At 41.7% G+C, this 27830-nt stretch overlaps 1 protein-coding gene and 1 pseudogene across 1 annotated transcript; both read left to right on the forward strand.

Annotated features, from left to right (window-relative positions):
• The first annotated feature begins 1839 nt into the window (after positions 1-1839).
• On the forward strand, positions 1840-11367 carry LOC106482632 (heterochromatin-associated protein MENT-like). Its single transcript, XM_013940245.2, has 8 exons — positions 1840-1879; positions 3284-3460; positions 4696-4779; positions 5169-5306; positions 5828-5945; positions 6683-6825; positions 7993-8160; positions 9790-11367. Exons 2-8 carry the CDS (start codon positions 3293-3295, stop codon positions 10198-10200), a joined length of 1230 nt encoding a protein of 409 aa, XP_013795699.1. The 5' UTR covers positions 1840-1879; positions 3284-3292; the 3' UTR covers positions 10201-11367.
• An 8402-nt stretch (positions 11368-19769) lies between these two features.
• Positions 19770-27237, forward strand: LOC106482021 (heterochromatin-associated protein MENT-like; annotated as a pseudogene).
• The last annotated feature ends 593 nt before the right edge of the window (positions 27238-27830 follow it).

Here is a 27830-nt window from a genome sequence, read left to right on the forward strand (position 1 = left end):
TTGGACTGTTTTTCTTCATTTTTCTGCACCTTTGATACATTTCTGTATGTTAGAAGAGAGCACATATTAAAAATAGCCTAGAATTCAAGTCTCTGGCTTATTTTCCTGGCCAAAGAACCTGAAAATGGTAATACTACACTATAAACACCAAACTATGCACTGAAGGACATTGATGCCTCTTTGCAGAGCTTTCAGAACCAGAACTGCCACAATGAAGGAAGACTAGGCTTAGTTCCCAAACTTAAAACAACACACTTGCTTTGGCCCACAAGAAGTTATGAAACAGGAATAATTCCTTCCTACAGAACACTGCTACATCTGCATTGGTTTCAACCCATCAACCTGGTCATCTGGCCATCTCACCCATACTCTTGTCAGATTTATACCAACTTCATAGACAGGCACAGCCAGTAATGAAATAACTTGTAAATTCCTGTGCGTTCCTGATTCTGTTGCTTCTTCCACCCTTGGAAGTTTTCAAGACTCAGCTAAACAAAGCTGCAACTGACCTTATCTACTGATGGTCCTGCTTCAAGCAGGAGGTTGGCCTCTGGAGGTCCCTTTTAACCAACAAGTCTACGATTCTCTTTCTTGTTCCTCTGTTGTCGAATACAACACCCATTCTGCCTTTCCACCTCCCCTTTTCACCCTCTGTAGCATCCTTGCATCTCAACTAGCAAATAAATTTAGCTCGCTTGCTCTCAACATACTTCTTTGGGACTTGGAGTCTCTCTGGTTTCTGTTTTACCACTGCCTAACCATCCAGCAGACCTTTCTCCTACCCTGCTTTCTTGATGACTCCACTCATCTTACTAAAACCACTGCTTGTTCAATTTCTGGCATTTCTTCATTGCCTTACACAACACTGATTTCTGCCACTTTTCAGAATACTTGACCCATTCTGTTCCTGTAATCAGGTTTGCAGCGAGGTCCTTAGCACATAGCACAGCATATACTTCCCTTCTTCCATCCCCCCTCCCCTGACCCCAGGTTCTTACAACTTTTGCTACTGCCTCCTCCTTCTCCTGTTACCCAACTGCAGCCCCCCTCTCTTCTCTTCTGGGATAGTACCAGTGACAAGCATTGGGCTATGTTTCTCCCTTGGTTGTATTATTTCACTCTATCTTTGCTTGAGCCCTCCCAGTGAGGTTGTTTTAGTCCTTGCCCTCCCTCACCACATGCAAGTACTGTGCACCAACTCAGTGTTTGGCATTATTTCTCTAAGTATTTCCCACCATGGTTGCAATGAGATTTCTTCACCAGCAGATTGGGTGTCCAGCCATTATCCTGAATGCTCCCTCCTGACCTTGCTTCTGCTCATGCTTCTAGCAGTCTTCAGTTTTAAGCTGGACTTGAATTCAGTCACTGGGCTCTTCCTGTTTCACACTCATGTGCCTCATTCAGAACTAAGGAGTCACAGCCATGCAAAGCTGGAGAATCAGGCCTACATTATTTGCTTATGTCTAGAAACCAAAATCATGTGTCCTAGTTCTGTGACTTTTTCATTAGATTCATGTATTTTTAACAACAGACTAGTTGTCTCCACAATACCAAAAGACCTTTGGAATGGATGAATCCTACCCAAGAAGTGGACTACTGTGGTGTTACAATAGAACTGAGATTATAATTCATATTGTCCTTTTGAAATGTCTAAGACTAAAAAGTGACCATCATGTCAACAGGGAGGGCAAACTTGCATAAGATCTTTTGGGGATTTAGTAGAGATGAGCTTCGGGTAGGCGGGAACAGCCTGGATATAGGGGAGAAGGAAAGGGAGGTGCAAGCTGTACTATATTTCTAAATTTATTCATTGCTTAACGCACAGACAGAGGACCTGACTAAGGACAAGAGTTAAGTCTTCTCTCTCACAGGATCAGAGGTAAATATTTAAATCAATTTAAGTAAGTTTTCTGATGCTTTTGTAAAAGTGATCTGTGGCTATATGACTGCATAGATACATTATAATATATCAATGTTATAGTGCAATTGCTGTTCTTGTCTCATGTTTTTCTGGATGTCAACCCTTAGAGAAAATGAACCTGTGAGACTACAGAAAACTGCTAGTTCAGGGCAGAATTAATCACAGGAAGAAACATTTTTTTTTAGGGCAGTAACTGCCACACTAATTAAAATCTTAATTTGATAAAGGAGTCCTATACTCCAGGTGAAGCAAGGCTCTTTTCATTCTGCAAAGGCATAGCACTGCACATTATCAAGTCTGGAACTCAGAGGGTTATTCATTGGGGGGAAAACAGAGAGATTTCCATCATGATGTTCTTTTAGTCATATTCTCCAAAGAAAGGAATCAAATATGTGGTACAGATTTGGGTACTCATTGACAGCACACTGTCAGAAAAACTGTAGTGATTTTGGCAACCAAACATGCCATAAATACACATAGACTTTCAGAGATCCCCCAGCAATTTCCACAACTCCATTACATAGATATCAATCTTTGTTTACATAATAATAATAATAATAATAATAATAATAATAATAAATATTTTCTGGTCTCCATAGCAGAGAAGACTGAGAATCAACATCAGGCAGATCCTACTGAGCAGATATCTTAAAGAAATCTGGAATACTCACAACCTCAAGGAATCTGCCAGTTTCTGAGAAAAATAAAATTGCCAGAACATAAAGAAGAGGTTGTAGCTAGACACCACTAATAAAACTCTAGCTCTCTAAAAGCAAATAGCATCTTTGCTATACACAGTATTAGATGGAATGGCCAGGGAAAATAAAAGAGCCTGAGAAATATGTTATATTTTGTTATGTTATATATATGTTATATTTTAAATAATTATATTTTTAGAATTGGTGCACAATTCTATACAGATCCAAAATGAGGTAGTAGGAAATTCAGATATTCTGCAGTGCCATGTACTAAAATTGCAGAGATATTTAAATTCCCCTGGGAACATTATTTTGAGAAATCATTGGTTAAGGAAGAAATAGAAGAAAATATGCAGTTTAGGAATCTGCATGTTTTTGAAAACCAAAGGCAGAAAGAAACCCAAAGAAAACTGCAGCTGCACACAAGAGAATCCATCTAGAATTATAAGGACATATTAGGTAGACAACAAAAACTTAAAAGAAACTGCTGATCCTAACAGGTGGCAAACAGTATCTCTCTGGAAGAGAAAACATACAGCTAGGCTATTAGCTTTAGTGGATGCCCAGGCAGCATATTGTACATGCAACATTTTTCACTGGTATGCACTGCATCCACCATTTTTAACAGTCAAGTTGTAGAATTTTGTTTGTTGCCTCTTTCCAGGCTGTAGCAATGGAGCTGCTCTCAGCATCAGTTGGCAACTTTACAGTTGATCTTTTCAACAAGTTGAATGAGACCAATAAAGGCAAAAACATTTTCTTTTCTCCTTGGAGCATCTCAACTGCTCTGGCCTTGATGTACCTGGGTGCAAAAGGTAACACAGCAACGGAGATGGCAGAGGTAGGTTGCTCTGTAAAGCATGTACCCTGATACAATGCCTGGTTCCTGTATTGGCTGCAAAATCTACTGTGTTAAATAGAAAAAAACTTGCCACCACAGTGACAGGGAAAAAAGGCAGACGAGAGAACATAACAAGTGAACAGCAAGTTTTATTTATTTCATAGCAGGTCCCACCTTCCTTCAGTAGGAGAAAGCATCCTGTGGTTATCACACACTCTGAGCACATTGAGCTTCTCTGAACCTGACTTTTTAAAAATTATTCTACATCTTCTAATTTATCCTATGATCCTGCCACAGATGGGATGTTTCCTTTGAGAAAGGGGCTCTCAGGTAGCAAACAGCTGGTGTCAGCAGCTCCTGACTCAATTAGCAAGAGGCTTGCAGATCCCAGCACTATCTCCTGCACCCTCCCTCGCTCCCCTGGCAAGAATGCATCTTTCTATCTTGACTTACACTTTCCTAAACATCTCCCTGACAAACCAGAAGGAAAACAAGAATGGCATACCTCCCAAGGGCTCTGGTGTCTCCACGTTTCTCGACCCAGTCCCTACTCTAATGCTGCACTGCCACAGACACATTGCAGGAAGATGCAAAGTGAAGGAACCAAGGCTTCAGCTGGGAGATCTCAAGATTAGAAGTGCACATGACTACATAACCGACATCTAGACAGTTAACTACCAAGAAGCACTTTCCCCAGCTCGCTGGACTCTTGTGCTTCCCATCAGGAAAAAGCCGAGGTGGCACATTTCAACTGCCAGCAAGCAACCAGTGGCCCCTAATCAGCTGAGGAAGTACTTGTCAACCCAAACCTTCCCACCAGACAGCTTCAGGCAGTGTATCTGCCTCTAGCCTTGGAAAGAAAAGCACATTGCAGCAGGTGAAAGCATCCAGACAAAAGTAGCTGTGGTGCTCAGCACTGCCCAGCACTCCCCTCTGGGTCACCACACTCCTGTTCAGAAGCCTTTATACATTTGCCCTGGGGAGAACCATTTGGGTTTGCACACATGCATTGCTATTACTGAGAGCAACAGCTATGGAAGGGAGTTCGGCCTTGCAGCATGTAGACTGGAGTGCTGCGTTGAATTAGCCACTTAAGCAACAACTAGCACAATGAGTTATCACAAGGAGCAAAACAAGACAGGGACAACACTAAAGGCCCACTTGATCCCCATTTGGTTTTAAAGCATACAAGTTCTTTTATGCCTGTTTCTTACCTTTGGAAAATCTGCTTGCAGGTTCTTCATTTCACTCAAGCTGCAGGTGCTGAAGGCTCTTCTGTGGCCAGACCTTCTCGGGGAAGACCAAAGAGAAGAAAAATGGTATCTGTTAGAATTAAAATCCCAAGAGAAAGAATCTTTGGGAACAAAATGCTCAGACACAGCTTTAGGAGTCCAGTATTTCTTGTCTGCATCACTCTATATATTTGAAGTAAAAAATCCAAAATCACAGCAAGTTCAGGTTCAGTTCCCTTCACACACTCAAACCCAAAGGACATGTTAATGGGATAGTTTGGAAGGTTTGCTATATGGCGAATCAGTTAATCCAGTGATAAACAGAGCCCTGCAAACTGCAGTGATGGTAGACTTGGAAAATTGAAAAGTAAGGGAGAGGAATCCAACTCCCTCCTCATCTGCATCACTTAGCATGTTTTGAAAACTTCATGCAAAAATGCAATTGCTAAATATATGGAATGGTGTCTCTTTCCAAGGATCCTGAGTACAAGCAAGCTGAAGACATCCACTCTGGCTTCAAAGAGCTCCTGGCTGACATCAACAAACCCAGAAATACCTACTCACTGAAAAGCGCTAACCAAATCTTCGTGGAAAAAACCTACCCATTAGCGCCTGTAAGTTGAATAGTTTTATCACAGAGAGGAGCAAAAAAGTTTTAAAACATATTTCTCATTTTAATTGCTTGTCATTAATAGAAGCTCTCCTTGAATACAGTTTTCCCCTGCAAATGAAGAGCTCTGGATTCCAGTGATAAAGTTCACTGGAAAATACCAGTTGGTCTGCCCACAGTATTTAAGGATGTGTTCCCCTTTAACTGCAATGTAGGAATTCCTTTTAATGCAATTTAGCTTTACTATTGGAACCCTCAAGATACACAGTTGTAAATGAGACATGAAAATAAGCACATCCATTGGATGTGCACAGTCTTCTTCCCTTTTCCAAATAAATGTTGGAACAAGGGCAGGGAATTTTCTGTTATTGTGTTATTTCTTAACTATCAGCTCAGCCCAGTGCAGAGTGAAATGTTAAATCCTGCAGTTTTCCATGCTATGGGAGGCTCAGGAGCTAAGAACTTCCCTTTCGGACTGAAAAATACAGTATAGTACAGAACTTTCTTTTGTATGACATTTTTCAGAGGTACTTACAGTTCAGTAAGAACTACTACAATGCAGAGCCACAGAAGGTTAACTTTAGGACAGCATCAGAACAAGCCAAAAAGGAAATCAACACCTGGGTTGAAAAACAAACTGAGGGTAAGCTGAGCTCAACCCCAACATCTTTTCTCTCTTATTAACTCAGTCTGCTGTTTCTTTTGGGCAGGTGGCCTTGTTTCCACAAGTGTTAATGCAGCAGCCAGGTCCTGAAGGACCTGATGGTGGAAACTGGGGAGATGGGCAGCAGGAGGAGGGAGAAAGAGCAGCACTTGGACAGCTTCAAATACCTGATCCAGAACTCAGTGAGTTCCCTGGGAAAATTCCCATCAACTCTACTGAGCTCTGCATCAGCTGCCCCTCAAACAGGACTGCCACCCTGGTACTGCACCCACATACCACAGGCATAGCAGAGAGAGGGGAGAAACACCTCAAGCTATCATCTTGGGTGCTCACACTCCAAGGCGGGTGGGAATGCCTACCTAACTGTACCATCCTACATAGGCCAGAGGTGCAGACCTCTTTTCACCTGGCATAACCAGCTGGCAGGGGAACTATCTAGCTTTCTTCTTCCAACTGGTTGCCATGAAGGTGTGACATTTTTTCACAAAGTAGTCAATTCCTGTCAGCCAGCCAGAAGAACTGGACAGGAAACAGCTTTAGAAACAGTAAACAGACCAATTCATTTGTGCCAGGGAAGCAATTCAGGGAGTTATGTACTGAAGCATGGATCTTTTTACTAGGGAGTTGAATTGAGGGAAAGCCCAGCTGAAACATGCCATGCACTGACATATATATACATATACTAAGATAAAACCTGACTCTTCTGATTCCAAAAGGCAAAATCAAGAATTTGGTGAATTCACGAGATGTGACAAGCTCCACCATGTTGGTCCTGATAAATGCTATTTACTTCAAGGCAGAGTGGGAAGAGAAATTTCAGGCAGAAAACACAGATCTGCAACCCTTCCGACTGAGCAAGGTAAGCTTCTCTGACATCCTTCTACAGTGAACAGCCTGGTGACAGCAGCCACTGCTGAAATCTTTCCATTTCATAAGTATTTTAGTTATCCCTGTGGTAACTAGACTCTCTGTGAAAAGCTAGTTACTATAAAGTGTGTCAGTGGTCAGCTCACCAATAACATTTATGCAACTATATGATAGCATGACTTGTGACTGCTGGTCACTAAATACTCATAAATTTTAGAAAAAAACATTAAGATGCTGCTCAGGTAAATGTTAACCAGCTCCAGCTAACAGCTACAGTTTCCAAAAGCACTAGAGTGACTTCAGACCTTTTTTGTAAAATGGTGCTAGAGGGATAGATTGTAAAAATATGATTTGGGGAGTCCATGCTCCATGGACAATCAAAAATACTTCAGGAACAACATGCCATGTCATAGTTGAGTACAGTACTCAGACTTCTGTACTGCCCAGTCTGACTAAGCATGAACGTACCATCTCAGAAGAGATGTAAATGTACCATCCAGAAGAGATGTAAATGAATTTACACCATAAGAGCTCTGTACAATTTCCACCCAACTGAAACTTCTGCCTTCTGAATAGCACTTATACATTGGCTGTTACCTGAATGAAGGGAAGGATATACTAAGAGATGTTACATACTCCTGCAGAGGTGACTACCTACCAGAAATTCCCCTCATTGTCCCTTTGCAGACATTAGTGTTATCTTCTGCCAAGAACTGTGAGGTACAGAGCCATCAGCCAGTTGCTTTTTATTGCCAGAGAGAGAGGATCACAGAAAAACTGTGCAAAATGCTCTCATGTTCTTAAACCATAGCTGGTTTTCTGCCATAGTGTTGAAAGTTCATATCCCATACCCACTCCATCCTCCAAATCCTTGCAGACTTTTCTAACTCTCTTCTTCCCTCCTCTGTGGGTTGCTATGCACACTCTGGGAAGAAAAGAAAATCAGGCTGTTCAGGCCATAACAAATTGGTCTGGGACAAACACTCAGATAAGCAATATTTTCTGCTCAAGAAAAGCTCTGGAAAAAAAATGACAAACTACTATTATAAAAGCTGCTTCCAAAAGTTTCCTCTCTTTCTACTGCCCTGAGTCGTCTTCATCCTTCATTTCAAGGAATAATTTCTTACTGCTTCTAAGTCAATAAATAAATAATTCACAGAACAAGACCAAGCCTGTGAAGATGATGTTTATGAGACATACATTTCCAATTCTCATCATGGAAACAATGAGTTTCAAAATGATTGAGTTGCCATATTTGAAACGCGAACTCAGTATGTTCATCCTCCTTCCCGATGACATCAAAGACAGTACTACAGGTCTCGAACAGGTAAAAATATATATATAACTTTCTCTTTGCTACATCCAAGACAAATTCCATATTTCTTTAAATGATGTATTTCCACACACAACATTGTAAATACCTAAACTGAAAGGTGCATCTTCAGCATATATATACCTTCTGGTGAGTAGTATGAGGACTAGCAAAGTTGACTTATTTTCCCAGCCAAACCACAAATGGTACAGTGTTATAGGGTTAGCACCAGCACCACCTTTTGCTCACATATTAACAGTGTCCAAAACTGAAATTTATTCCCACAGCCAATAGGAGAACTGTGTTCAAAATTTCATGAAATTTTTTGTCCAATGCCAGCTGTGTCCTAAGAACAGAGAAACAGAATATAAGGGGGCGAGATGAGGGAGAAAAATCCTTGCAGGAGTAATATGGGTGGTTTGACTACAGATATATCCTCTTGGCTTGATGAAATTTTGACAATATTAAAAGAATGAGTCATCAGGAGGAGACTGAGAGAAAGGAATTTACTGTCACATGGAACTGTAGAGTTGGCTGTTTTTTGACAGTTCCCCTGGACAGATAATCTACTTGCAAATGAATGGTCTGAGGCAAATTTGTTCATTTTGTATTGCTACCTAGTCACTAAAAAAAAAAAGAAATAAAGAAATGAGAGACTGGAGATCATATCTCCTCCTCTTGGCTGTGGGTTTTAATCTCCTCCACTAGCTGAATTAACTCCCTTTAAAACCTACCTAATTTTGTTCCTGACATCCTAAGAAGGTTTGTCCATATTGCATACCCTTAGTTTGGTAAGAATGGAACACAGCACTGTGCATAATCAGATGCTTAGCTCTGCAACAGCCCAATGCTTGTCACCCAATCCTACATGAACTGCAAGAGATAAATGTCCCTTCTCTGCACATTCAGGAGGGACAATACTGCACAAGTAGTCAAAGCCTCTTCCTGAGATAATGTGTGTGGAACGGATACCTCTTCTCTCTGACCTGGAATTTTGTTCACCCTCTCGTTCTGATACTGTTGGCTTCCAAACACATACATCTATCGTCTCAAAAACTAGAATTTGGTGAGACTGCAGTTGCTACAATAGTAGGATCTGCCATTGTAGTTACTAAAATTGCAAGGTTGCTAAATTCTTGGATCTGTCGTGTCAAGCATACCATTCATTGCTCTCCTCCATTTGATATGAGTTGAACCCTGGTGGCACAGTGCCCAGGAAGGAGAGTTGCAGTGACAGATCTTGCTGGAAGCAGCTTCTTTTAAAATTTCCAAGGAAATATGTGAAATAGCTGGTTCTATGGAACTGGACCAAACCATCTGCCAGACACCCAGGAATCTCCCAGCAATTTTGTTCACATTGAGAGAAAAGAAACATTCCCGCTCAAGACTGAATCAAAAGAGAGGAAAGAACTACTTCAGGGGCTGGCAGCTAAGGGCAGTTAAGTGCCCTGTCTTTCTTTTGCAATGAATGTAGCAGAGGTGCTACTCAAAACCTTGCAGCAGTAAGTCTCACGCTTGTTGCAAACCAAGCTTTTGATCATCAGTAATACCAATTTATATTTCATGCTTTCAGTTAAGTGTTAAATTCATCTTTTAACTTTTTTATTTGTAATTATTAAATCCCTCCTCTTTCTTAAACTGTAGCTGGAAAGAGAACTGACATATGAGAAGCTGTCTGAATGGTCTGATTCCAAGAAGATGACAGAAACTGTTGTGGATCTGTACCTGCCTAAGTTCAAAGTGGAGGAGAAATATGACCTCAGAGATACTCTGAGCAACATGGGAATGAAAAGTGCCTTCAGCAGTAACGCTGATTTCAGTGGAATTGCTGAGAAGGGTGGTTTGGTGATCTCCAATGTTTTACACAAGTCTTTTGTTGCAGTTGATGAGAAAGGCACTGAGGCAGCAGCTGCTACGGCTATATTTGTAGAACTAAGTTCACCTCTCACGGAGGCTCTGAAATTTAAGGTTGACCACCCTTTCCACTTCTTCATCAGACACAACAAATCCAAGAGCATCCTCTTTTTTGGCAGAGTCTGCTCCCCCCTAGAATGAGTTATTCCTTACTCCCAGACAGCACCCAAAGTTCTTTGTTCTATGGGAGAATGTAAACTGCAGCCTTAAAAGCTCAGCCTTAAATCATGTAGCCATAGGTACTGAAAATATATATCCTTATGTCTTTGCCCCCCATGTATGGCATCACACAGAGATGACCCCATGTCTCAAAAGCCGTCACTGTACTGCCCCTTTCCACTGTTCTGATGAGATGGTCCGTCACAGAAGCAGAGAGCAGAATTTTGCTCTCCTGCATCAAATCTGCTCTTCTGGCTTGTTATTTGAGAGTGAGGTGGAGGCATAGAGACTCTCTGCACACAAGCCATCAGCTAGCCCCAGGTCTGCAACTGAATTAAGGGAAGTGCAGTCCATCCTCTTAAATCTCCCAGAGAGGAAAAAATCCCAGAAAGGAAAAAACTTATCAAAATCCATATGCTCTCTTCCTCAATGGGAAAACTATATTTGAACTGCAATTGTTTCCTTATGTTCCTTTCAAATTTAAAGTCTTTTGGAAATTACCAAACTTTAATATAAATTCAGAATCATCTCAAAATGCCACTTATCTCCCTCTGACTCCCCTATATACACAGACACATGGCATTCATTCTCTGCTGCCCTTGCAGCTTCATACAAAATTGAGGCAGCAAGGGGAAAATGATCCAGCCCATGATGTTCACTTGCTGACTTCTGATCACCTTGAAAGATTCAGTATACTGGTATGACCTCACAACTAATGGTTCATCTCTGTCTGATGCACAGCCACTTGTCATCATGAGCTGCTAAGAATTTTTTTTTTTGGAGAGGTGGTACAGACCCTTCACACCCATTTTGTCCTCATTTCCCTAATCTGTATAGGTTAAGACTGCTAAAAGTTAAGTGAGCAAAATTGCTAGGAAATCTACCAGCGAAATGCTTTCTTGCTGACCCTTATAGATATTCAATCCAAAATCTCAGTATACAAATCTGCTGCTTCTTTTTAATTTGACCTAATTATACCTGTTTCCTGGCTAGTATCTGCACATTTTCCTTGCTACCTGTATCACTGTTCACAGTAAGATTTGTAATTTAGGAGTGCATCTCAGCAAAGATAGTCATAGTGTTGACAGGAACACCCATGGGATTTGGACAGATGCTTTACTTCATAATTTTGCTGTGATCTGCATTCAATCCAATAAATGAAATTTGAAGTTGTGTTTGTGCTATTCAAGACACCTGGTTCTCTTAGGGCATCCTGTAAGCTGCATGGCTGATGCAGGTTTCCATTCCTGCCATTCCAAATCAAGAGCCACATCACACCAACTGACAAGGAGCCAAGGCACTCTAACACACCAGTGTCTTGTTTCCATCAGACTCCAAACAGCATATGCTGTCTTAGACATTTACTAAACATACCAATTAAATTATACTCTGTGATGAGCAAGTTTTTGCTCACTGAGTTGAGGCATTTGAACTTTTCTTTCCATTTAAGCATTCAATATGCCATTTTGAACCAGTGCTTACTGCACTGCTGGCCTCCCTAGGAGCTACTGAGAAGGCTTACTTTCCTGTCACAACACATTAGAAATACAAAGTCTGACTAGAGCCTGCAGTCCAGAAGAGTGGCTTCCAACAAAGCCTTTTCCCCCTGCACAATAATGAACAAGAAATGCTGTATTGGCAACATCAGTCCTTTGACTTTTCCACTGACTTAAGTTCCTGATACAGGTGACAGAGGAGCCAATGAGAAGAGGTGCTCTGCTGGATCTTGTACTTAGAAACAAGGAAGGGCTGGTTGGAGACATGAAGGTTGGGGGCAATCTTGGCTGCAGTGACCATGAGATGGTGGAGTTCAGGATCCTGAGAGGAGGGAGCAGGGCAAAGAGCAGGATCACAACCGAGGACTTCAGAAGAGCAGACTTTGGCCTCTTCAAGGACCTGCTTGGAAGAATCTCATGGGATAGGGTCCTAGAAGGAATAGGGGTCCAAGAGAGCTGGTTGATATTTAAGGATCACTTCCTTCAAGCTCAAGAACGATACATCCCAATGAGCAAGAAGTCAAGCAAAGGGGGCAGGAGACTGGCATGGATGAACAAGGAGCTCCTGGCAAAACTCAAACAGAAGAAGAAAGTGTACAGAAAGTGGAAGCAGGGACAGGCCACTTGGAAGGAATATAGGGATGTTGTCTGAGTATGCAGGGACGGGACTAGGAAGGCCAAGGCCTATCTGGAGTTTAATCTAGTGAGGGATATCAAGGACAAAAAGAAGGGCTTCTCTAAATACATCAGTAACAAAAGGAAGACTAGGGGAAATATGGTCCGGCTGCTGAATGGGGCGCAGGGGCCCTGGTGACAAAAGATACAGAGAAGGCAGAGATACTGACTGCCTTCTTTGTTTCAGTCTTTACTGTTAAGACCAGCCCTCTGGAATCCCAGGCCCTGGAGACCAGGCAGAAAGTCTGGAGAAAGGAAGACTTTACCTTGCAGGAGGAAGATCAGGTTAGGGATCACTTAAGCAAACTGGACATACACTAGTCATGGGCCCTGATGGGATACACCCATGAGTGCTGAGGGAGCTGTCTGATGTCATTTCAAGGCCAATCTCAATCATCTTTGAGAGATCACGGTGATCACGAGAGGTGCCTGAGGAGGGGAAGAAGGTTAATGTCACTCCAATTTCAAAAAGGGCAAGAAGGAGGACCCAGGGAACTACAGGCCAGTCAGCCTCACCTCCATCCCTGGAAAGGTGATGGAGCAGTTCATCCTGGATGCCCATTCTAAGCATGTGAAGGATAAGAAGGTGATCAAGAGTAGTCAGCGTGGATTCACAAAGAGAAAATCATGCTTAACCAATCTGATAGCCTTCTATGATGGAATCACTGGCTGCGTAGATGAGGGGAGAGCAGTGGATGTTGTCTACCTTGACTTCCGCAAGGCTTTTGACACTGTCTCCCATAACTCTCATAGGCTAGCTCAGGAAGCGCAGGCTAGATGAGTGGATGGTGAGGTGGATTGAGAACTGGCTGAACGGCAGAGCTCAGAAGGTTGTGATCAGTGGCAAAAAGCGTAGTTGGAGGCCTGTAGCTAGCGGTCTCCCAGGGGTCAACACTGGGTCCAGTATTGTTCAACTTATTCATCAGTGACATGGATGAAGGGACAGAGTGCACCCTCAGCAAGTTTGCTCATTGATATAAAACTGGGAGGAGTGGCGGATACACCAGAGGGCTGTGCTGCCATTCAGAGGGACATTGATAGGCTGGAGAGATGGGCAGAGAGGAACCTCATGAAGTTCAATTAAAGCAAGAGCAGAGTCCTTCACCTAGGGGGAAAGAACCCCATGCACCAGTACAGGCTGGGGGCTGACTTGCTGGAAAGCAGCTCTGCGGAGAAGGACCTGGGAGTCCTGGGAGACAAGCTGACCATCAGGCAGCAATGTGCCCTTGTGGCCAAGCAGGTCAATGGTATCCTGGGCTGCATTAGGAAGAACATTGCCAGCAGGTCGAGGGAAGTGATCCTCCCCCTTTACTCAGCCCTGGTGAGGTCACATCTGGAGTGCAGTGTCCACTTCTGGGCTCCCCAGTACAAGAGAGACATGAAGCTACTGGAGAGAGTCCAGCAAAGGGTCACCAAGATGATGAAGGGACTGGAGCATCTCTTATAGGAGGAAAGGCTGAGAGAGCTGGCTGGGACTGTTCAGCCTGGAGAAGAGAAGCCTGAGGGGGGGTTCTTATCGGTGTGTATAAATATCTGAAGGGAGGGTGTAAAAAGATGGGGCCAGACTCTTCTCAGTGGTGCCCAGAGATAGGACAAGAGGCAACAGGCATAAACTGAAACACAGGAAGTTCTGTCTGAACACAAAGAAAAACTTCTTTACTGTGATGGTGACTGAGCACTGGAACAGGTTTCCCAGAGAGGTTGTGGAGTCTCCATCCTTGGAGATATTCAAAAGCCACCTGGACAGGATCCTGGGCAACATGCTCTTGGTGACCCTGCTTGAGCAAGGGGGATTAGACTAGATGATCTCTAAAGGTCCCTTCCAATCTCAGCCATTCTGAGGTGCTCTTTTGTGCCCATAAGGAATGGCACAAAGTTTTGTAGCCACTGTGGTACTCAGCAACCACATGTGAGAGAACATTATCTTAGGCAACAAGATTTGAATGCAGGAGAAAAATAGTGTAAAAACATTTACTCTGCACAAAATTCCATCTAAAGTTATAGTTCACTGTCCACCTCAACCAAAGGTATCCCATTTGGAAATATAGCTCCACCCAACAAAGTATACCCGCCTCTTGCTCCCTATACAAAGTGCTGCTTCTAAAATCAGTGCCCTCTCTTGCGTGTAATTTTCAGCTCAGCATTCAGCCGTCTGTCATCCAGAACCCAGATGGCGCAGTGCAGCTGCATGCTATTGACTTAGCTTTATTAAGAAAATTGTTGTTAAGATGTGGGAAAGCACACAAGATAAGGCTATGCAAAATAAGAAAAGTAAAAACAAAACCAGAATTTTTTGTCAGGACGGAATAGTCAGAATAGCAAGGATTCAAGGGGAAAAATACTCAAGCAAGAAGATAGATATAAAACCCTAATTAAAAAAACAAAATCAAGACTTGGAAGGCAGCAACAAGCAACACTGAGGCTCGGCCTGTTCCAGGGAGCAACAAAGACTTCTCCACTTGAGTGGTCTGCCTGGCCAGCAAAGACTCATCAGGGTTGTGAGCATATTAATTCTCAGCCTTGTTACATGTTAGTCCTAGCTCTCTGCTGTATGTATTAGCCAGCAACTACAGAAAACTCTGTGTACAAGTGTGTATACCTTGTTTGCAGAGTCACTTTGTGTAACAGTTGCCCAATGGAATGCAAAGAGTTCCATGCAAAACCAAATGAAAGTTCTTCCTATGCTAATTTCACGCAACCCCTCAGTCATACCATGCTACTGCATGCTACAAAGTAATACCTCTCAGGCTATCTGAGGAACTACAGCACAGCACCAGCCAGTTGGTGAAGTGCAAGGGGTCAAACTGTCTGGCCCTGGTATTGAGCTGGTCCTGGTCTCAGTTGTGCTTGGGAGATGCCACAAAAGAACACACTTTCCAATAGTAAGACATATTAAGGATGTGGGGACAATGGGGTCAGGAGGAGGAAGTGAAAAGAGCCAGTTTAAGAGAACGCTCTCTAGAGCTCATCTACTGTCAACACCACTGGAAGCTGCTTCATTTCTGTCTCCCTGTACTATTTTCACGGAAATCAGGATCAGGGTCTCAACTCAGGCTAACCCTTACCTCCACTTCCCACACTTGTCAATGGCCTTTGAGATCTGAAGGGTGTATCTGCCAGTGCTGGAAGATAAGTTATAAGCCCTTCAGTTTCCATTATTTCAGAATGATTTAATCCTGCTGGTTTGGGATGCCACACTGGATACAGCAAGGGAGGCAGTCCTGGGAATGTGAATTCCCAGTTCAGCATGCTCACCATGCTTGCTATGGTTTTTGCAGGAGGTCTGTATGCTCCTGGAGGTGACAGGCTGGCCAACTACAGGCTTGGATGGGGGAAGGGAAGAGGAGACAAGTCTGGGGCAGGGCAGCTCCTACAACATGCACAGGTCCTGGTGTTCCAATGCTCTTCTCAGCAAGGCCTCTCCCAAGCACTGTAATTCCTCTAGTGTCTGTCACAAAGTGTGGCTTGATGCTCTTGAAAGACATCTCCATTTTACTCTTCCATATTGGGGATAATGCTATCTAATTACCTTTCTAAAATACTTCAAGGGAGCCAGCTGATAGGTTCTACATAACAACGTTTCCAAATAGCTTCTTCCAAGACGCCCTGGGTTTGTTCTGCATAATCAAAATTTATAACCCCAGGTGCACAGACCCCTTCCTGAAAGGTTCCAGGACTCAGAATACTAAAGAAAGATGCACCTACAGAAAAGTGCTAAGATAAGCCTCAATAGAAACACATTGTGTGCATGGACTGCTTATTACACAGTGATTTCCTGCCTGTCAAAACACAGCAGATAACATGCTTTCAGTTTATCCTGCGCTGAAAGATAGGCCTTTGTCTCCCAGTGCAAATCTCAGTTTCCTAAAATAGTCCCTGGCATCTCTGTGGTACACTGATTTCATGACGAGCAGAAATGGCAGACACAAAACACAATAATAAAGACAAGGAACTTTACAGTGCTGTTGTATAGTCAGTATCCAAGAGAAGGATGCAGAAAGAAAAAAAAAAGAAAAAAAAACTGCTTCAGAAATAAAATGAAAATTCATCAATATTTTTAAGGTCTTATTTTGCCATCAGTAACAGACACAAGAAAATGACATTTAAAATCTTATTTATACTCTGATCCTGTCAGACTCTATTGCAATAGATGTGATATTTGCTCTCATTTTCTTCCTGAACCTGAACATGATTTCTTGTAAACAATGTAATGAAACCTAGTCTAGCACTGATCTAAACTAACGTTGAGGCAACTGATTTTTCACTGTGCTGCTTTTTAACCAGACATAACTGAAAGAGAACTGATCTTCAAGAAATGCTCAGATGATCCACCCAGACTACAGAGTAAACTGAGTATTGGTGCAGGAGTAAAAGAATCAAACAGGCAGAGAGATACAGCCTCACATCGATGCTGAGAAGGATGGGGTGAGAGACGGCTTCAAATGAGGCCAAAATGACACCTGGACATCAGGACACCTGCATAAAAGGATATAGGCTTATCACAAGACTTTTTTGTCAAAGCTCTATGCACCTAGAGCCAACAGGTCAGGTGTTCTGATGCTGTGAAACCTTGTTTCTATCATTCTGTTTGCAGCAAGTTACCATTTTTCTCCTCCATCTGGCACAGCAAAACCAAGAGCACCTTTTCTTTGGCAGACTTGCTCCTCTTTGAAACTCTGCTCTCTCTTACTAAACAGGATCTTGCAGCAGCTGGAATATACCACAAAGAGTGTCTACACAGTTTGGGTACTCTTTCACCATTTTCCTGTATTTTTGGCCAATCTTTGCAGCTTGTGGTATAGTCATTTTCATCACTAACCATTATTTTCTTCTATTAATTTAGTTAAAGAACAGATAACAGTAGTTTCAGATATGTAGCAGAAACATTTCTTAAGCATATTTACCTGATGCTGTTACACATTTAGTGTAATACTGTCAAATACAATATTGAAGTAAGAAAATAAGATAGATATTCCAGGCACAGAAAATGCACCTACTTAGAAACAGAAAATGTGAAAAAAGAGGTACATATAGCATTCTTGAAACCTCGTGTGGCATACATAGCAGTTAGATTCAAAGTGAATATATGCACAAAAATATAATTCCAGGTCAAAATATGGGCTTGAACTCTTGACACTGGTGCTTTTTCCTTTTATGTTGACTGCATTCTAGTAAGTGTTTTACTCTGCATGTGTCAAGCGGCCACTCAAAAGTAACTGTAAGTATAGTAGAAAAGATACAAAATGATTGCAAAGGATATTTATCAATGCAGTTTAATCTAAGTCCCAAGGATAAAAGCAGAAGAAAACAATGCAATTGCTAGTTACTCTGGTTTAAAGTAAAACATGTGTACACATAACTGCCTTGTATTATGCTTTTGCTGATCTCTAATTTTACACATTCTGCTGTTACAGGTCTCTAGTCTGGTACAGCAGACAGTTCCAGTAGAATAAATCATTTCAAGAAAAACTTACAGGTAGTTTTGCAACTTTTGATGGATGATCCTAACTCCCTCAATTGAGAACAGAGAAACAATAAACTGGGTACAGTGTTGGGCCTACAGGTATCTAAAACACCTTCACCTTCAGAATTTCTGCTAGGACCAGTGTTTTCTTAAAACAACATCCACCAAGTCAAATGAGTCAAGTGTTCATTTACATTTCATCATTTATTTTAGGTGACTGTATAAGTACCTTCTGAGCTTCAAATAAGATCTGCTTTCTGAACAAAAGAGCACAAATGTAAAATATCACAAAATAAGGGCTTTATGTGACCTGTAGGTCACAAGGATTTAAATGAACACTTCCCTCTGAAATCCCACAACAGGATGAATGGGAGTAACAGCCTATTTCAGTATTCCTTTTCAGCCATATCTTGGAGATTAGTTTCTATCCATTTCCCTGTTTGAAAAGAAAAAAAGAAAGTTTTCAAATTACTTCAACACGTCCCTTGTCAGTGCAGTGTGGTTGAATTTTTTTCTACAACTTCTACATTTTTCCAGGCCAAACATCAAGGGTGTGGAGAAGGGCATATTGCCCTTTATATTTCAGAACACACCAGCTGACAGTGGCCTTGAACTGAGAGGCGTGCTCTCTCTCTCTCTCTCTCTTTATTCATCTTCTAGAGTTTCTGCCCTAAAAGCCATATAGCAGGTCAGCAACCTACTTATGCTCTGCAGTGTAAGTTCTGAAAACAGATGATGGAGAAGAAAAGTAGGAATAAGTGAGGGAGCATGCCCATTAATACGAGAAGAGGATATAGAGGAGAAAAGGGAGGTGCAAACAGTTCTGTATTTCCAAAAGTATTCACAGAATCATACAGAATCACAGAATCGCTGAGGTTGGAAGGGACCTCTGGAGATCATCTAGTCCAACCCCCCTGCTCAAGCAGGGTCACCTAGAGCACGTTGCACAGGATCGCGTCCAGGCGGCTTTTGAATATCTCCAGAGAAGGAGACTCCACAACCTCTCTGGGCAACCTGTTCCAGTGCTCTGTCACCCTCACAGTAAAGAAGTTCTTCCTCATATTCAAATGGAACTTCCTGTGTTTCAGTTGCCTCACAGATAGCCACAGACCCTGACCGAGGAAACATCTTAATTCTTCCTTCTCTCAGGATTTCAGGTAGGGTACCTATTCATATCAAAATAACTAGCTTTATTCTGAAAGTTTTAAAAATTCATATAAGTCCTTTGGAACTGAGCAGTTTAATGATGGCATAAATGTCAGGCAGGGGAAGGAAGCATTCATTATTTAGCATAAACTGAAGTCCCTGGGAAAACAGTGTGCCAAAGCACAGTGATCAGAATGCAAGCCTAGGTTAGGCGAGACTTGAACAGCCTGAGAGGGCTGAAAGTTTCAACTCCTACCTGTAGGAAGGGTGCTTTAAACACCAAGCTAATAGTTGACTTAGGATCAGAGGACTGAATACAGAATGTAGGAGAGAGTACTTTCCATCTCTTCCTACTGATGTTGAAACTGAATGCACAAGATGCATGACTCTATAGTACAGCGTTTTGGACCGTCAGCATGGAGTAAATTGGTTCTAGTCTCTGCTTTATCAATATCAAATAACTATTGGATAAGGCATCTAGACTTTTCTTTTCCAGGATGAGTGATGTGGCCAGTAGACTGGAGAACCTCACACACACACATGCGCTCAAATTCTCAAGCCTGAAGAATGTTTGATTCCTCCATGCAGATTCGATTCAGGTATTGTCTGGGAATAACAGAGATGCTGGTTTGAAATTCTTCAGACAAAAACATTCAGCTCAGCTCTGTTCCCTCTTGGAGGGAGGCGGGACTGGGGTGGAGGTTTTCCGGGTTTTTTTAAGGCGTGAAGAGGAAAAGTCATCATCTCTCTCTGACATTCATTTTTCTCAGGCTGTAAGAATGGAGTCCCTCTCAGCATCAACTGGCAGCTTCACTCTGGACCTTTACAAAAAGCTGAACGAAACTTCCAAGGACAAAAACATTTTCTTTTTCCCTTGGAGTATTGCAACTCCTCTTGCCATGGTCTATCTAGGTACAAAAGGTGACACTGCAACCCAGATGGCTGAGGTAAGCTCTGAAATTAGCAGTATATGACCTTACAGCTAGTTGCCACATAAATTGCATTATTCTTCTGCCTATGTGAAACAGAAAGGAATAACACAGGAAAACAGTGACCTGCCATACTGTCAGGTACAGGAAATAACCCTGTTCATGCTGCCTGCAGTCCTGCAGGTCATTGTTCTTCCTCATTATTCCTAATGATATCCCTGCTCCACTACTACCCCTCCATTTAGCTTACACTTGTAATCCCCAGGGCAATGCAAGTGCCAGTGGGAAGTTACTGATCTGTTATTAAGCTGTAAATGTGACTAAAATCTGTATAATAACCATGCAGTGATAGAGTATAAATCAAGAGTAAGATCTTGTCTTCAGTAGCTGTAACAGACAGGTAACATGACTGGTAAATTATTCTAAGGAGGAAACCAATATAATTACATCACTGTGGGGCAAATTTATGTTCAAAAAAACAAACTGTCTTTATGAACATTTATCATCACTGCAGGTTCTTCATTTTCATCAGACTGCAAGAGAAGAAGGTTCTTCTGAGATGACAAGGCCTTCTTGCAGGAGACCAAAGAAAAGAAAGATGGTATTTATTGCAACAAAAGACTGAGAGAAGCAAATCTCTGAGAACAGAAAAGTTAAACAACTACTGCTTTACCCTTATAACATTTGCTTGCTTTCAGTCTACATGTATGCCTCACTTCAGTAAGAATTATATATAGAAAGAGTGAACAAGTAGATCCATTACTATAAAATTCATGAACTCAGACCTTCAAAAGCAGAACAGAGGCACTAACTGATCCTAACAATGCATTACTTGGTTTTAGCTGGTCTATGTCAAGAATGAACAAGTAACATGCTTAAGACAACTCGATCAGCTTATTTTTTTTTCTGCAGCAAAAAACAACCCTTGCATTCACACCTGCTCAACCTGACTCCAGTCCCAACCAAATACTCCCTTCCATCTTTCTCATGCATGAACACACCAGGCAAACCAAATTCCCCTTTAAACTCACACATGCTGATTCACCACTGTTCAACAGCTCCCCAAAGACTTGTCACCTGGAGGAACTGCCCAGACCTTCTTCTTCAGATGAACTCCCTAAGCACCCAAAGGCAGGTAAACTCAAACAAGCCAGGTTTCTTTTGCACAGAAACTTTAAGCTCAAAGAAACTACATCAGACAGACTAGAAATAAAAAGGGGGGTTATATCGTTCTCCCTCTGGATGGAGGGGGATGAATCTTGACGAATGATTCAAGACGAATCATTACTTCCACATTAATTCAGCAATTCACTGGCTTTTAGGCAGAAAAGTCTGCCTAATCAGGTCCTTCAGACATTTCTCTCTGTTTACTTCTTCAAGTCAGTTTCTTGTTTCTCTCAGCTCACTCTTTCCAACCCCACAAGAACTATAGGCTCCCAGCTATGCTTCATGCCTTCTCCTTCCTGCCGTACCCTTCCATGGTTGGCACCCTTAACCCCTCCTGAGCACATTCTGTTGCTTCCCAGGAAAGACACAAATTCCTTCCTGCTTTGAAAGAGGTCTATCTGACCTGGCTATTCTCAGAGGAATATAACTTACAAATAGAATGAGCAAAATCAAGCATATCATCTACCACAACTACTTTATTCTAAATCCGGGTGCCCCCAGCCTCAGCTCTCCCAAATCAGGACCTCTCCCATTTCCTCGCAAAACCCAGCCTCTGCAATCCTGTGTCCTCTGACTACCAAATTCTTTTCCATGTGGCCTTACAAGCAGCCCGTGCCTTAGCATGAGTGAGAAAAGACTGGAACAAGGAAGGCTGCCTGACCAACCTTGGGACAAGTCACCATAATTCAGCAGCACATTTTCTCACTGTCTCACATGCACAGCACAGTATACGCCATGAAGTAGGAGACTGCACCCACGTAGCTAGCGGGGAACAGCTGACAGATAGCAGTGTATTCCTCTGTCAGCGAGGCAACAGTTGGCAACAGCTGGCAACCAAACTCCCTATAACCATCAGCATTTTCATCCAGGACAAGTTCCCTCCAAAATCCAAACAGCAACAGCAAAATTCATGTGAGACAGAGAAAATCTGAATAGTTGGAAAGTCTATGCCCTAACATTAATGATTTGTCAGAAATGGGCATCTCCTCAAAAGCTGCAAGACTGCCTCGCTGGATCCTTGTGAAACTGAAAATTAGGCCTGATCATGAATGAAATGACAAGTTCCAACTTTCTGGGTGTACCATCAGCTGATGTCCCCAAAGGCCTCCACAGCACTGCAGAAACAGACATCTCCTTACAGAGACAAAACTATTTTGTCCAGTTATACATGGTGCTGCAAATATGCAACATACTAAAAAAGAGCTCCATCCCTGTAACTCTTTTCTAATTACAATAACCTGAGGCATTTTAAATAACTACAAAAGGTTCAATACTTCAGACAGAAAAACTATTTTTCCATATTAATTGCTGTCTCTTTCAAAGGATCCTGAGCACAAACAAGCTGAAGGTATTCACTCCGGATTCAAAGAGCTCCTGGCTACCATCAGCAAACCCAGAAACAACTACTTGCTGAAAAGTGTCAACCAACTGTATGAGTAAAAGACTTACCTGTTACTGCCTGTGAGTTGAACATTTTTACTTAAGCATATTTTGACACAAAGAGGGATTATCTAAAGAGCTGGTCAAAATTTTCCAAATGATAGCACTGTGGTTTTAGTAAGAACATTAGGACAGCCATCCTGAGCTAGCCGTACACAGACAAAAGGTCCATCTGTCTCCAACAGCAGGCAATAGCAGACATTTATAAAACATATGGGAATAAAGCACGTTGTGTAGTGACACTTCTCCAGAATCCCCTCTGGTCACCAAGTGATTTGTAACTCAGTGACTTCCTGTGCCAGAGGGAATGCTGCTTTATTTAATAGCTCTTAATGAGATTTTCTTTCATGAATTTTGCTGGTTTGCCTTCTGAATTTACCGCAGCCTTTAGCACCCAAGCATTCCTGAGCTGAAGTAAATTGTAGGAAGCTCCTGTTTCTCTTGAACCTTCCCCCTGCTGGTATCGTTACTGGTTCATTTTTCCTCTAAAGCAAGCTTCTCCATTTTTCTGGTCATCCTCGTCCCCCTTCTCTGTATCTTTTCTACTCTGTCATTTCTGAGATGGGGAGACCAGAGCTGCACAAGAATCCAAACTATGGGAGCACAGAGCTTTGCAGAGTGGAATACTGATATTCTCTTTGTGTTCCCTGCTCCTTTACCTATAACATCTAAAATTATATTTGCCTTTTTTGACAATAACTGGGCATTTTTTTTCATGCAACTGTCTATTATAGTTTCAAGATCTCATTTCTAGACATTAGTATCACCCTATATATACTCACCCTTTTATTGGATCATTTATAAATGTTGTAATATTTGTATTTCATTATAAATATTTATATCTATTCTTTATATTCTAAATATTTTAGCACAGATTCCAGCACAGATCCCTGTGCAGCTCCAATGATAATGTCCCTTCACTGTGAACACTATTTCCTCCTACCCTTGGTTTCAAATCTTTTAAACAAATGAGCACTTTCTCTGTAGTCCCATGGATGCTTGTCTTCTTCAAAAACCTTTGGTGAGAGGTCTCACCAAATGCCTTTTGGTAATCCAAATAGACTGCACAGGCTGAACCATCTTACCCATATGCTTCCTGACACCTTCAAAAACATTCCGACATATTGGTGATGTAGGGCTTCCTATTACAAAAGTGCTGTTGATTCTCCTCCAATAAGCCATGTGATCCATAGGCCCACTAAACCTATTCTATTCATTTGCTCAGTAAACTTATGAGTTTGCAATTCCCTGTGTCTTTGAAATCTTTTTAAAAACTGTAAGCATATTAATCATCTGGAAGGTGGTTTTAAATGAGAGAATACCATTCTTTCATCTTTGAGTTCATTTAGATCTCCTGAGTGATTACTAATTAGTCCTGGCAAATGCTTATCTCATTTCCTCCATAATCTCTTGTATGTATGCTTTGAGACTGATCTAGAGGATTTCCCACCGAGAATCTCTATGAACTCTTTTACAGAAGACAGCAATGCAAAAGTTAATTCAGCTTTTCTGCTATAACTTTATCTTACCTAACATTCTCTTTATACCTGACCCTCTACTGTCCTCACAAACTCCTCACAGGTTCCTTGACTCTAATCTAATCTAAACACCTTGTTTCAACTTTATATTAGACTACTCTTTTCTCTTGTACAGGACTCTACCTCATAAACCAGAAAAAAGTACTTTGATGTTATCAAAAAGGTTGTTTTGAGAAATCCAAAACAAACTTTTGAAGAACGTTTGTTTCATGAGATATTTCAAAATTACAGTTTTCCATCTGGAATTTCAAACACAGAAAACTTTCAAGTATCAGTCTCCATAAGGCACAAATTTTGAGTTTTGTTCAGTCCTTACTTCATATTTAGGATGGAATGCCTCAAACCTTAAGTGCGATCTAATTTCAAATGAATTGTTTCTTCTTATGTATTAGTAGATTGAATAATCTGATGAAGTGATTATATCTACCATTTTTATAACTTAAATTTAAATAAATAAGCATACACTTTCCAATTCTATCTTTCAGGAATTCGTACAGCTCTTTAAAAGGTATTATAAAGCAAAGCCACCAGTTGTAAACTTTAAGACAGATGTAGAACAAGCCAGAAAGCAGATCAATTCCTGGGCTGAAAATGAAACTGAGAGTAAGTTAAGTACCACTCTGATGGCTTTTTTCTTCTCTCACTTCCGTATCAATTGCATTTCCACATGTATTGCTTTTGCAGCCTTGGATTCATAGAAGAGGGAAACTCGGGAATGTAATGAGCAAAATGCAGTTAAACAGCTTGAAGAATGCCACCTTCCAAACCTGACTTCTGCTCCTTACAAAGTCCTTCCCTTGATTCTTCACATCGTGGCTTCTTCTGCATTATTTCTGTTCAGAGGGAGGCAGAAGTAGACACAGAATGGCTCTACTCTGATTAGGGAGGGTTTTACTTCTGTGTCCACCAGCTACTTGCAATCAATTTCACAGAACTTGCAAGCAATTCCAGTGCACCCACTTTATCCACTTTCCAATGCATCCTCTAGTACCAAAACTGCAATAAATGCAAAAATTTAAAAACAGGTATAGAAATACCTCAAAGGCCATTTTGAGAAAATTGCACAGGAAAAAAAATCTCCCAAGTACAAACACTTTTGCTGGATAATTAGGCACAAACAAAATTGGCCAGTCACATGTCACAAAATCCTATTTGTCTGATTTTGAAGGAAAAATTCAGGACCTGCTGCCTACAGGATCTCTTGATTCTCACACTGTATTGGTCTCGGTAAATGACATTTATTTCAAAGGAAACTGGGAAAAGAAATTTTTGGAGGAAAATACTTCTGAAAGACCCTTCAGACTGAGCAAGGTAAATTCCTTCAATATATGTATTAAGGAAGAGCAAGAAGCTTCCAAATATTTCACCCACATTTCATATGCCATTGTAACACTAGTGGTAGCTAGGCACACAGTATAAACTCAGTTAGAACAGCAGTTGTGAAAATAAGACAGCATTCTCTTATCTATGCAAATACATGACAACAGGTTTTTACTTCATTAACTCTTTGATACTAAATACTTCAAATACTTGAAAACACCATGGTTAAGTAGCTTAAGGACAAAATTACTGCCAAAAACAAGGTCCCATTTTCAAAAGTGACTAAGTTGCTTTTGAGAGCAGTGCTTAGGCATACAGTCTGAGTTCAAGCAAACTGTTCTTTCCTAATGTAGTCTTGGTGTTGTGTAAAACCTCAGATGGAATTTTCATTAGGGTTTGTCATTATAGCCAAGTGTGTGAGGACAACACATGCAGCATACATTGAGGGCACATGACTGAGCTACCAGAATTTAAATCGGTTGTGCGTTAACAATATACAGTAGCTGACCGCATGCATTGGATTGTGTCAAAGGTAAGTAAAATGATTTCTCAGTAGAAACTTATATCTTGTTTGACATAGATTACAAGTGCAAACACCTTTTGTATGTCAGGTAATGTGAAACAAGTGTGCTGATACTGCAACTGTGCATCTGAAACCTACTACATTGTTTGTGCGGTTTTAGGATCTGTATGGTAAACAGTGCACAGATAGAGTTTAATTCCGTTTAATTAAACTACTGTCCTAGCCTAATTTGTGTCCTCTTTTCTATTGCCAGAGTAGCACAACAAGGAAAGCAGGGATCAAATCTGAATCCCCATGCCCTACAGTTAATCTTCTAAGAGCTGTATTAATTCATTTCTATGTCATTAGCAATCTAGATTTGCACCTGACATTTTGAGGTGAGGTTTTTCAAACTAAGTGCTGACTACCCTGACCCAGAATGTGTCACAGGCCACTCATGACCATGCCAAGATCAGTTTCAGAATCTAAATGCATCAGGACAAACATCCTTTTATTTGTACCTGAGATCCCATGCATTCCACTTATTTACCATTTGTAAGAGAAGGTCTTCCATGTACAAACATATCAGGTTCCTGCTAACACTGTTGAGTCACATGTTTTAAAAAAAGCAATACTCTTCATATTAGAAAAAACAATGAACTGCTATGAGGGTTCAGGCCTATCCCTCAACACCACCTTTAAGGATGAGGCACTCAGAATTTTGCAGGATCATATCCTATGAATATAGAGCACATCCCAGCTGTACAACTGGAAGCTGGGCTTTGTTTTATGTTTTCTTAATGAACATTAGACACTGGTGTGTGCATGTCTTGTCTTTGTCCTTTTCATTCCGACTATTTTCTTTCTCACTGTAGCTGGAAAGAGAGTTGACCTACGAGAAACTGGCTGAATGGACCAGACCAGCCAATATGATAAAAGCTGCAGTGGAACTGTACCTGCCCAAGCTGAAGCCAGAAGAGAATTATGACCTTAAGTCCAGTTTGCGCAGCTTGGGAATATGAGATGCTTTTGACCCAGTTCAGGCTGCTTTCACAGGGATATCCGTGAAGAGGATCTTTTCATCTCATCAGCTATTCACAAAGCTTTTGTGGAGGTCAGTGAGGAAGGTACTGAGGCAGCAGCTGCCACAGGTGTCCTGGTGACAAGAACAAGTGCAATGACTGCAACATTTAAAGCCGACCACCCTTTCCTCTTCTCCATCAGACACAACAAATCCCAAACCATCTTCTTTGGCAGACTCTGCTCACCCTTGGCAGAGTTATTCCCTGCCCTGCAGAGCAGGAGATGCTTGCTTGCAGCTGAGACAAATACCAAAAGCTGAAGCTCCCCCTGCAGCTGAGAGGGACCCAGACCTGTTCCCCGTCATGCCGCACACCTCAGGGCGTGCAGCACGGCTTTGCCTGTGCTTCTCTCCTACCCTGAGGGGACAGTCCTCCACTGCAGCACATGGAGGCGTGCAAAATGCCTTGCATTGACAGAGCGGTCCTGGCCAGTATTTGGGTCAGGCCATCCAGGATAGTTCTGTCCCCTATCCACTATCAGCTATGGGCATTTCTAACCCTTTCTTTCACTGCAATATGCTAACATCGGCCCTGTTCTCACCCTCATGACTGGAGCCCATCATTCGAATGTGAGTCTTAACACCTACTACTGCCCCACCTCAGACCCTGCCTAAGCTCCCGTTTAGCACTTTCTTAGCTCCTTGCATTACACCTACTGGCACACCCTCTAAGGAAGGGTGACAACCCTGGGGCTACCATATGCCTTGCTTACAAAGCCATGGTGTAAGACTGAATCAGCTCTGAATTTTGCATCAGTTAGCGTCACGCTTATTTTTAGGGATTCCCTTTGTATGTATGTATTATGTATGCATGTATGTATATATATGCACTTCCACTCAGAGCCTCAGGTACA

Source organism: Apteryx mantelli, chromosome 2 (assembly GCF_036417845.1).
Source record: "Apteryx mantelli isolate bAptMan1 chromosome 2, bAptMan1.hap1, whole genome shotgun sequence".
In the NCBI taxonomy this organism is placed as follows: Eukaryota; Metazoa; Chordata; class Aves; order Apterygiformes; family Apterygidae; genus Apteryx; species Apteryx mantelli.